This window comes from Blennius ocellaris (genome assembly GCF_963422515.1).
Source record: "Blennius ocellaris genome assembly, chromosome: 3".
Classification (NCBI taxonomy): Eukaryota; Metazoa; Chordata; class Actinopteri; order Blenniiformes; family Blenniidae; genus Blennius; species Blennius ocellaris.
Genome location: NC_137652.1, coordinates 8,525,862 through 8,538,289, shown reverse-complemented (window position 1 = coordinate 8,538,289; position 12,428 = coordinate 8,525,862). Strand labels below are relative to the sequence as shown.

General features: G+C 41.3%; 2 protein-coding genes across 2 annotated transcripts in view; both read right to left on the bottom strand.

Moving 5' to 3' along the window:
• Positions 1-7,968, bottom strand: part of fam13a (family with sequence similarity 13 member A) — a 54,182-nt gene extending 46,214 nt beyond the window's left edge. Inside the window, 3 exon segments of the mRNA XM_080520234.1 lie at positions 1,302-1,511; positions 2,949-3,144; positions 7,736-7,968. Of these exon segments, the coding sequence (XP_080376360.1) occupies positions 1,302-1,511; positions 2,949-3,144; positions 7,736-7,762 (433 nt within the window). The 5' untranslated portion in view covers positions 7,763-7,968.
• A 1,547-nt stretch (positions 7,969-9,515) lies between these two features.
• LOC308149336 (elastase-1-like) lies at positions 9,516-12,327 on the bottom strand (the record flags this gene model as incomplete). The annotated part of the gene is made up of 5 exons (XM_080521036.1): positions 9,516-9,713; positions 10,213-10,373; positions 10,905-11,194; positions 12,040-12,134; positions 12,256-12,327. 5 exons carry the CDS (start codon positions 12,325-12,327, stop codon positions 9,516-9,518), a joined length of 816 nt encoding a protein of 271 aa, XP_080377162.1.
• Between the last annotated feature and the right edge of the window lie 101 nt (positions 12,328-12,428).

The window sequence follows — 12,428 nt, the reverse complement described above, 5'->3', positions numbered from 1 at the left end:
AAACCCGCAGCCAAAAATGTTCACTCCCCTCCCATCAGAGATTAAAGCCGGCGACGGAGCAGAGCTGAGAGCGAGCGCGGACACTCCACCTGCCAAATACCTCACTTTGCGCTTCATGCTCTCCCCGATTATAGACAGAAATATAAAGTCCATCACTCCTCACACATGCTTTCTCTCACATGCACAGCAGAGCCGTTATGTTTCCTGCATGGTGAAGATGACTGCACTGCCGATAGTAAATTCAGCGCCTAAAGATAGATTTGATCATCATGCCAGAGTCATCGTCCTAATATTCACTGTGCTTGAGAGGCCATGAACACTTTACAGGGCATGTGACTATATGAGGTCAGGGGTCAGCAGGTCAAAACCTGCGGCTTTGGAGCCATAGTGGATCCATGAATTTATCTCCTGGCTAAAAAGGGCAATGAAAGTGATCAAGTGAAAATGGTGAAAATGGCGAAAGTTGAAATTGCAAAAATATAGCTGAAGTAGTTAAGTGTATAAAAATGGCAAAAAACAACAAATCTGGTAAAAAAAAAAAAACTCACATAAACCACAAAAGCGGGAAAAAAGAAGCACAAATTACAGAAATCATTTAAACCACTAAACACTGATGCAAAAGGCAAAAACAATAAAATCGAATAAAAAGGCTACTGTAGTAAACTGTAGTTAGGAAATCTACTGAATAACTGTAGTTTTTAAATGAATAGTTAAACTATATACAAAACTTTAAAAGCTGTGTTAGCCACTTCTAAAATATGTTTGGTACCTCTAGATTAGTTGTATTTGGTGGAAAATGGTGAAAACATTTCTCTTTTGGTCATAAAGGTGACCGATTCCTGCATCAGGTAAACCTATACTGGGTTTTGCGTCTCTTCCAACTGCTGCTAAACAATCGGCAGTGAATAAACGGACACTGAGGTCGACGTGATCGGCGCTTCAGCACAGCAGAAAGTATCTATTTGGAAAATATGAAAAAGAAAAGAATAACTGGGACACTGTGCTTGTACATTTTGAGTGTATCGACACGAAGGTCATGTGAGAGATAAGCTGTCCATTCTAAAACATACACACAAGGTGTCTAGTAAATCATTGTAAAGGTAACCTATATATATTTTTTTTTCCCTGAGCATGCAGCTCTGATTCCTTGCCTCACCTGAAGTCTGTGACCCTCTTGGGTCAGTGATCACAGGGGGGGGGGGGGGGGGGGGATTTACACATGTCAAAAGAAACTTTCTAATCCGTAAATATTAAACTAGGCGGTATTGATCACTCTTTTTTCACACAGCACGACGCTTTACCTTGATAGTGCTCTATCAAGGCCTGCTGGACCGTTGAAGTGACCAGACCGTCCGGCAGAGCTCGGAGATACAGTTTGAGTAAACTGGCCACGGTACACGAGTCAGACTGAGACAGAAGGTCCACATCCTCCCCGGACTCCAGCCGCTGTTTCAGGGTCTCCACAGCACGGACGTTCCCATTCACTCTGAACAGACCCTCCTGATGCAGCGCTGCGAGAAAGACACAAAAAGTACTGTGGTGATATCCTAGTGAGTTAACCACTTAACGGTGGCTTGATTATCATGATGAAGCCTGCACAATAAATCCACGGATTGGCTCTTTTCTCGACTGGTAGATGTCCTACTGTGAGATATTGACTTACATTCAGACCCATCAAAAGTATCACCAGCGGCACAGCCTCCAATGTTAAGCACATTCATTATCAAATTTTGAAAATGAATTTAAAAAGCTTGTAATTTCAGCAGTCATGATGATGAATAATGTTCCTCTTTCTTTTATTGCCACCTAGTGGCCACAGAGAAGAACTAGAGAAGTGCAGAAAGTAGGTCAAACAGATGAAGAGACATCAGTCGATCAGTCAGCTTTCATAGCGCAAAATGGAATATTTGCAAAACATCACTGAACATCAACACCGTATAGACATTTGTTTATTGACACCCAAGGTAAAAAGATATCAAGGGATTTAATGGATCCCCACAGTGAGGCCATTGGTATTTGAGTTTTTTTTCCTTCCTGTTTCTGAGTTTGTATTCATGTGTAGATTTGCAAGAAGTTCAGAATTCGACTATTCTTACTTATGATACTGATGTTCTTGATGTTCTTTTCTTGTTGTACTGTTGAGAATTACAATCATGAGATGATTTTTTTTCACTGTGCTGTGGAACTAGGATGTGTAGAAGTCGAGTGACGTGGAAGGCCAAGTACCGTATGCATTGACACATGTAATTTAATACTCAATGGACGAATAGATAATTTGTTTTTCGGTGAATAATGTTTATTATTCCAATATATTTCCCTCGACATTCCTCTATTCCTGCAAAATGTAGCCAAATATTTACTGGCGCATTGTGCTCAGAATCAGAAACAGATTTCTTGCCAGCGATAGTTTACATATCATGAGGAATTTGTTCTGGTGGGTGGGTGCAAACAGTATCCCCCCACCCCCCCAAACCCCATGAATATTGTGCAGCAGGCAGGCTGCATACAGCCAATTTCAAGTAACCGAGGACAATAACTTGGTGAGAGGTGTGGATTTGTTGGCTTTCTCTTTGTTCAAAGCAAATAAAAATGACTGTGTTGTATGTGGTGCTATATAAATGAAGTTGAATTGAATTGAATTGAATTGAATTGAATTGAATTGAATTGAATTTGTATCCCTGGGTTTTCCCCTGTGATGAACAGTTCAGAGTCAATCCTGCCATTGCCATTCCATTGATGGATGGAAAGTGCAATTATGAAGACAATGCATCTGAAAGCAATGCTATTAGATAAGAAGGATCCCTACACAGTAAAAACTGTTGTGTTTAGGAAAAACATGTCCAACAGGTCCTCAAAGAAACATTTGTATGAACTCTTACAGACACTAATGAACCTTTTCACTTCAATTTTTCTTCTCTTTAAAAGAAATAAGCCAACTTGTCTCTCACCATGCTTGCGGAGATGCTCGACCATCCTCCGCACCACCAGAGGCACTCCCTCCTCCAGCAGGCCCTGCTCTCGCAGCTCAAACAGGGACACTCCGAACAGCTTGGTGTGCTTCGCCGCCACCGTTCTGGGCCTCAGGATGGGAATCTGGACCATCTTCTTCATGTCCTCTTTAACCTGCACTGCCGTCCTGTTGTGCTGTGAGAGGAGCAGAGAGCAGCGGTCAGCCTCTGACAGCGACACGGCGGGCAGAGCGGTCAGACGCTGCTGAGGAGGCCATGGTAGAGGAACGGTATGTCGCTGCAGTGACTGAGAGGTGTGTGTGTGGACCTGGTGAGAGCGACCCAGCGGAGTTCACAGCCATGTTGTTAGAGGACAGTGTGTGCTGAGAGCTGAGAGGAGGAGAAAGGGGAGGGATGGCCGGATGTGTGTTGCCACGACAAATATGAGGTTACTATGCAACACCTTTAATTAAAGGCAATGCCAGAGTAACATGCACGCACACATGCACAAATAGACATATTGATGCCTATGAGTAAAGCTGCCATTAGATTAATTTGAATAATGGTAGTAAAAGATCAGTCAGGAATAAAAGCTGGTACAATTACATAATCATAATTATCTTTGAAAAGACAAATAAAATCACTTTTTACAGTGAATGGGTGAACTATCCATAGGTTGGTTGGTCTATAAGCAAAATCTAATTTCTCACATTCTTTCAAAGACCTTTATCAGAAAATATTGTGAATGAATGTGGTGCCCCCTACTGTCATGGGAATTTAGCAAAATCCATCGTCTCCACAGCAAAAGGCTTTGTGCACAATGTACAAGTCACTAGTCCTTCACTGGTGTTGGACAATATATTTTTATACAAAAGATAAATTAGCAATTGTTTGGATTGAGTGCATTTTTAGTTTCAAACTATTAAAGTCTCATAGTGGTGACTGAACTATATACGATACATCTTTCCATGCGCCACGCATTCATGCAAAAGAAAAAAAAAGTTCTCAATTCTGGTTAAAATTGGGTCAAAGAAGAGAAAAAATATTGTTAGTTGGAGTTACTTAGTATTTAATCATCGCAATTACAATACTTAACAACATTATGACATGTTTAACCAACATCTCAATATGATTCTATTTGATTATTGTTGCAATAATGGGTTAATCACAACGTGGTAGCCAGCTGCAAAGGAACTCAGTCTAATTTCTTTAAATATGGAAATAAATAACCCTAACAACATATTTTATACCCCCATATTTTTGTAATGTAATTCCTGATGGATAGCTATTGCATTTATTTTGAAGTGATGGTGGGGGGGGGGGGGGGGGGGGGCTGAAAAATTTACGAAAAAGCAACTCAAAATGACTCGTTGCTTTGCTGTATTCACATCCAGTGGTTTAATTGCCCAGCTCAGGGCAATGTGCTGATACACTCTCCGTAATTGTCACCTGATAACTCACCAAAAACAAACACAGGCCACATGTTCCCTGTCTCCTCATATCAGTACCACTCTCTCTCTCTCTCTCTCTCTCTCGCTCTCCGAGAGCAAACACTGGGTGCACCTCGCACACAATCCCTACACAAACAGCTGAATGAGGCTCCGTCACACAGACCAGGTAGACACTCGTTTACCTGCAGTGTGACGCTTTTCCCTCTGTGAAAACAGTTGAAGCAGACTTCAGACACAGCGCGAGGACTTCCTGCCCCTCTCAGCCAGTTTGACTGCTGTTGCCATAGTTACGACAACATCATTCCCGAGTTTACCACTTCAAACTGGATCTGGCAAAAAAAAACAAAACAAAACAAAACAAAAAATCTTGGGTATAGTTTGTCCACAGTGGGTCGACTGGGAGGAAATGTGTGCAGGACAAGCGCAAGTGACTTTGTTCTCCTTGTGAACATTTGTTCAGAGAGAATCAGCCGACTAAAACCAACCTCACAGATGGTCCTGCAAGGCTAAGGAGGCAAGATCTTTACCGTGGCAGATGCTCCGACCGTGTTATTACAGCATGCATTCACAGTCGCTGCGGCATTTTAGAAGCTTTTTTTTTTTCCAGTTATAATTGTCAACGTTGCTCCATCAACTGCTCTGTCCTGGTGAATGTGACATAGCAGATTAATGCACTAAAGTTTGTATTCAGCATTTAATATACTGTATTATAAGAGAGTTATTAGCCATGAGGAGGCCTATTAGTCAAAACTGCACATGCAGGTAGAGGCAGAAGACATGTTGAAGTTGTTGAAAAAAATTAGTTGCACAGTTTAAACAGTATATTTCAAAGCGGTGCATTGGTGGTGAAACTGCTTGTTAGTTTAGGTTGTGTACAAATAGCTAAACCTTTCAGAACGGCCTCCTATCGTACTACTGCTGCAGGTGTTAAAGAGCTAAGCTGGTCTGAGCTACTCCTCACTGTGATATGCTGAACTGAACAGATGTCCATTAAATCTGTCTGTAGTACCATGTGCACACAGATATACACACACATACCTACACAACAGACACAAAAGTAATTATCAGCCTTAACAGTAAGAGCAAAAAAAAACCAAACCAACAAGCAAACAAAAAAGACAAAGTGATTGAAAAAAGTTTCATGCTCACAGCAACATACAGAATGACTGAGTCCATCATCAAAACAATGTGTAAAAAAATATTAAGAACATTATAAAGAGATCTGAAAGTCCACTATCTCCAATAATTGAAGTTATAAACTGATTTAAAGAACCGGGAACAAAGATGGAGGTGATTATTGGATGCTCAGGATTCTCATGCACGATTCTAAACATACCTCAGGCTTGGCAACATTTGGAGAAATCCTTGTCAGTGAATAAAGCTTGCAGATGATCCAGAAATGCACACAATGACAATAAAAACAAAATATGCAGCCGTTTTCTTTGTGGCGATGCTCGCAAAGGGAAACTAAATTAAAAAGTTCTCGGTAGTTAGATGAATTGAAATGCGTCATATGGACACATACCGGTACACAATGGGAAAACAGGCCCTCAGTCCACACAGAAAGGCCCCAACAACTGGTTTCAAACCACAGGTATGGATGGGTGTGGGTGTGTGTGTGTGTGTGTGTGTGTGTGTGTGTGTGTGTGTGTGTGTGTGTGTGTGTGTGTGTGTGTGTGTGTGTGTGTGTGTGTGTGTGTGTGTGTGTGTGTGTGTGTGTGTGTGTGTGTGGAGTGAACCCTGCCTCTGCCCATAGACAAAGAGAAGATGAGTGGGAGCAAAATTAACAGGACCAACAGTGTGACAGTACCATTGATTTCATCACCGCTTTGCTGTAAAAGTGAACTGAACATAAAAAAAAGACTAATTGCTCTGAATTGTCACCTTTGTAGAATTAAAAGATCTTTTGGGAAATCTTATCTGTTGGCAAAAGAAACTGCTTCATGCCCCATGTGAATAGTGAAGAGTGAGAGGAAACGCACCCTATCCTCTCTGTTCTCTACCAGAGCCGTCCGCTGTGTGATTCACCTGGTGAGCCTTCTTCTTTTAAACAGTTTCCAACAGTGACCGTGGAACCTTAAAGATCTGAGCCGCCATCTATTCCTTATATGACTCATAAGAAACTGTGTTAAACTATGACAGAAACCTGTGGTGGGGAATACATTTAACAAATGCATTTAAGGCGAACAGGCATATCTGCTTTAGGAACATATTCAGCATGAACCGACAACGTATCTCGCCCGATTGTAAGTTGGTGCATGAAGGAAACGACAAGCCCAAGCATGTGTCCTCTCTCACCCTCTCACCCTCCTCCCCTGATCTCAGCCTCTCTCTCGCCACGTGGGTGGTCATTGAAGGAGTTGGGAGCAAAAGCTCAACCAGCAACACATCAACAGCTGCACTGCTGGAAGAAACTACAGCTGCAGACAAGGAGGTTTCACAACACATGGCGATCAGGAGCTTAAAGAGGTTGGAGGTTTCTCAAGACATAAAGGGGAAAATGTGTCTATTTATCTCATCGACACTTTGGAAAATATGACAGGAAACAGGGGCGTTACAGTAAGTTACAGTCTGTTTCTCTCTCACACTGTTAAAGGATGACAGACTAAAAGTTTTTTGTTCTGGTGCCGAGGAGTGAAAAGTCATGATTTCACTTGAGATTAAATAAAGTGAATTACTTGAAGAGGAAAGTATGTTGAGGAGCCACGTTTTAACTCTGGTAAAAAAAAAAAAAGAAAAAAAGAAAAAGAAAAAAAAATGGAGCTACTTTTAGAAAAGTGTGTACATATTCCCACCCATTGACAGCTGGGGATTGAATACAGCACCGTACAACCCAAGGTGAATAAAGTGGTGAATATAGATGGAAACTGTTCTGTTATTATTCAGTAAAAGTAAAGAAAAGTCAGGTCTTTATGTTAGAAAGGTTTTACATGTATCATTTGCTCACAATCAGCTGGATCCAAGACTCTTCAACACTGAACTGGATAAAGGCCAAAAAAGACGGATGTTTTCCAGACAGAGTTATTGTTGTTAGTCAGTAAAGTTACAAACTTAAGAGGAAAAGTCATGTTTTTTGTGCAGAGTTTATTCTAAAGTGAGGTTATTTAAAGTGGGGCCTGTCAAGAAAATGTGTTTACTAAACAAACTTTAAATTAATCTGACTGAATCACTTGAAGGGAAAACATGTTTTCACTCAGTGGAACATTAAAGTAAATAAGTCAAACATGCAACATCATATAGCAGTTTGAGGACTGAATCCGGAGAAACACATTCCTCAGCCTTTAACCACAGGTTGAATGGGCTGTCTTTAAAACACCAACGCAGACTTGTACTCACACAGATGGTCAGAGCTCCAGCCCCCATTCTCCCACTGAAGAAAGGCCTGCAGAGGCAGAGATGAGGGGGGAAACTGCTCCCTCCTACTCCTCCTCCTCCACTTCTCTTCAGTCTGCTCCAGGACTTTTCTCTCTGCTGGGAATCTTTTCAACCTTAAAAAGCTCCATTCCAATACTCCACATACATATTTCCAGATATCCCAGGCAAAAGAAAGAGTGAAACAGTCCAGCTACTTCTACCGGCAAACACTGAGCAGAGAGATTAGTGCTTGTCTTTTTCTTTTCCCCCTCTCTCCTCCTCTTCCTCCTCCTCCTCCTCCTCCTCCTCTCAGCCTGAAATCTGAGCACAGCTTTCTCATTGGACAGACAGTCAGTCACGTGACCGAGGGCCTAAAACCCCAAACTTTATATGCGTCCTGCGGCTGCAGGATTTCATCTACTGCAGTATTAAACCTACAAACAACACGAGAAGATAAAACCTTGTGAATAAAATTTGGCATAGATATAATCTGTTAAAAAACATTGAATTGATCAAAATTTTGCTTTAAACATAATCTCAAGATAACCACCCATCCATTTTCAGTTCCACTTCCAGGTGTTGGAACCAATCTTACGGGTAAAGTATATTCACTCCGGATAGGTCACAGCGCTAATACAGAGAGACGAAACAACCACATACACTCACATTCACAAGTATTGATCATTTAGTGTTAATTTACTGGACCACACGGCATTGCAGGGGTAAGAAAATGTGCAATGAGGGTCCCTGACCCTTGCCCCCCCACCCCCAATATAGTGACACCAATTACTTCAAAGACTTGTTGTTAGACTGTGGCAGGAAATAGAAATACCCAGAGAAAACACAAGCAGAGACGCGTAGGAGACAGACATGCAAACTCCATACTGGAAGCTTCTCACCGTGAGTTCTAACCACTCCTCTACCTCATTACTCAGTGTCTGTGCTTTGGCATAACGTGGTATTCCAGAAATAAGGTGTTTAAAATGTATTTGACATGTTCGCAAAATGTAGATACTATGACGATAGATGAATGGATGAGTCCTATTTTTTTTTACTAACAGCGTCAATCAGATGCACTTCCCGAGATGATGAAGTTACCAAATGTCATCACAAGCTTCACAAGGGGTTGGAAACACACACAAAACAACCCCCAAAACAATCAAAACAATGGCAACAAGAAGTTTTCACCGGATTCCTCATTTGCCCAGTAGTTACTCAACATTGCTGACAATATGAAGTCCAAATGGCTTTCAGATATTGGTATGAGATGTTTTTTGTCATCATATACAGTATATTGATAAAAAAAAAACCTTTATTTTGCTATTTGTGCTGTTGGTTCAAAGCTGCGACAAACAAAAGCACAAAGGTCAAAAGGGACATCTTGAAACTATAGAAAGAAGCATGTTCTATGTACCGTATGCATGCTGTTGATTCACAGACGATGATACAGCTGACATTGTGTGATGGTTTGGTAAAAGCAAAATAAAAGAGGCAAACAATAAAATGTGAGAGAGAAAAACTGAACAAAAAGCAGAGCTGGAAAAAAATTAAACACATGAACTTTTTTATTTCATTAAAATGTTTAATGTTAGTTCATTAGTAAATAAAAGGCAATATGAAATATAGCAATAATAATATTTTAATACTATTTCTTTTTAGTAAAGTCGGATAGGATAGTTTAGTAGCGCTTGAAGATGTTTCATTTGATAAATTCCAAACCAAAACAGAAATATACTTAATACTCTGTTTCCTGACGTCATCTTCAGATGGTTTTGCCACTCTCGTAAATAAACTTCTTCATGTTGTGATCAATCCAGTCACTGAAAGCAGAAACCCGTGTGAACACGGAGGGCTTCTTGTCTTTGATACATCCCCGAGCGCCGAAGCTGACGATGCCGTGAACCTCCCAGGCCTTGCCTGTTCCGCCTGCCGCGCAGGAGAAGGGACCCCCGGAGTCACCCTGTGAGAGAGCAGGACGAGGAAATCAGCAAAGAGTCGCTCATGATGCATGAGAGGACATGCGACTGTGGCAGCGACTATAAATCATATCGGTGCCCCAGAATTTCTAAAAGGTCAGTCTCTGTGTTGTGCTCTATGATGCTTCATGTTAAACTTCTCCAGCTCTTTCGGCTGCGCTCCACTTTTCACGATTGCACATAGAGTTGCTCTTACATGGCCGCTCATTATCTTGTTCACTCAATTATAACTTAAACTCGCTTGGTGGGACAAACAACGTTCCAATGTTCTTCTGTCCATTATCTAAAGTGGACAGCGGCCATTGGCAATCAAGGCTGAATGACTATAAACAAAGCGTTTGCAGGGTGCTGCATAAAAGACGGCCCACTCATTAGATGCCGCCTCTCTTACATAACAATGCTTCACGTGAATTTCAAGAACCAAATGCCGTCCCATACAAACACATCCTGGCGTGTTTCCTAAGTTAGATCTTATTGTCTTACCTGGCAGGCTGACTTCAGTTCATCGGGGGATTCATATCCAGCACAGATCATAGAGGGTCTGAGGACGTCCCACCAGTAAGCAGGTTTACTGCAGGTCTGGAAGTCAATGATAGGAAGCGTGGCCTGATTCAGCTTCTCGGCTACTTTGGGAAACAGGCTACCTGAAAAAGAAAGAAATTTATGTTGTAGAAAGTCTAATTACTGTCATGAACACATTCAATTTCACAAATAGCCCTTCAGATCATTCAATTCTTTGTAATCCAGTCATGAGGACAGCAACTTTCTTAACTTAGATCCAGTTTACTGAAGCTTCTGACTGTCAATAAGCCTCAGATAGTTATTATTCTACTATAGGGTATTAAGGTGAAGGGGTGGGCCTGGCTGAGGGAACAAGAGAAGTAATTCACACACATTTATTGAATGAACTGAATGCCTCTCTCCTTGGGCATGTTCAAACCTGTGCATTTCACAGCCCACAGGCTCCATGTGACTCTCTGGCTGTTCCTGAACACCCCATAACCGATCCTGGAGTAAATTACAAACTAAATATAACTGTTTTGCATAGAACTAGAGAGATCTGCATATGTAAAGGTCAGCGAGAAGGCTAAGCCTGCACTGACCTCTGGTTTGTGGAGAAGAATCTATAATATCCAACGTATATAGAAAAATAAAATGTTCAACTGCTTCTATACCTTTCTCATCTCCCCAGCCGGTGACGAAGCACGGTGTGCCTGCAGGCATCACCACTCCAGGTTTGGGCAGACAGACGGGGCTGATCTCCCTCGTCATACTGACACGCTCAGCTAAATGCACCAGGGCGATGTCATTGGCGATGTCGCTTTTATCCTGCTCATAGACAAAACCCTCATGGCGGATGATGCCGTCCACCTTGAAGCATTTCTCTGCAGAGGGGACGTCCATGGAAGAGTTCATGTGGTGCTTCCCCAGACACATGCGCCAGTTGGACGGCTTATTCAGTGATCTGGGAGGGAGGATACAAATTAATTAATACATTTACTTCATTTTTTTTTTGCAAGACAGTCATGACCAAACAACTGAATACTGATATGGACTGCAGTAACGGATATGAGCAGAAGAGGGCAGCAGAAACGACGTCATCAATGTTGCTTTAATCCATGAACTTATTAGTGACACAAAGTTACAAATTGTTTTGACCTGCTGTTTCAAGAAGGTACAAGCAGCAAAGACTTACAAAAGAAAGAAAGAAAGAAAGAAAGACTGCAATACTATTAAAATCAAATGGCAAAATATAAAACAAACAATTTCACATTGAGCCAAAATGTAATGAAAGAAATAAAATCAAAATGTGGGGTTGATAATTTTCAATTGCAGGGGACGACGTTCCTAAACAACAAATTGATGTACAAATTATAAAGGCTTCTCATAATTTTTTTCAGTTTGTGGCAGTAGTTGAACAAATATGAGCAAATGTACCGTCACTTTTCTGGCCAGAGGAGAGTAGCACATTCTAATTGTTTTAGGTTCCATAAAAGTTGAAGAAGAATGTCTGCAACAATTTGACAGTTTTGTCTTTTTGAATGAATGAATGAATAAGGAAATATATATGTGAAACAAATGTGCATTTCTGTCCCTCCACAACTCTGATTCAGCCCTTCGGTGAGATGACAGTGAAAGCAGTCATATTTTAGTGTGCTTGAGTTTAAGACCTGTGCTGCACAGCTTATTATTAGAATTAACTAGTCTAAACTAGCCTTTCAATTTGCCATATTGCTTGAGAAAGTCATTTATGACATGAGAAAATCTGCAGGCCATATTGGATTCAATGTTAATAGATTCATATCTTACAACATGAAGCAGTGAGCTGCAGTCAGGATCCATTCTTCATGAATCAAAGAGCCTCCACAATTGTGCGCGTACGGTAAGGGAGATATGAGTCTCACCTGGAGAGCAAAGATATGATATAAAAAGATTTTTACAAAATGAAAGGTATTTACAAAACAAAACCTAAAATATAGGTTTTCTTTGGGTCAGCACACAGAAAGACAAGAGGAAACTGTATACCTGCATGGAGACCTGCCAGGGCCAGGAGTGAGGAACGGCCTCTTCCCCATTAACCACCCTTGCAATGCTCATATTGGGCACCACTGCAGGGAGGCCACATTTGTCTGGCCAGTCTGGGAGGTAAACATGTACAGGTTAAGCTATGACATGTTAAGTCATGCATCGTTCTAGTT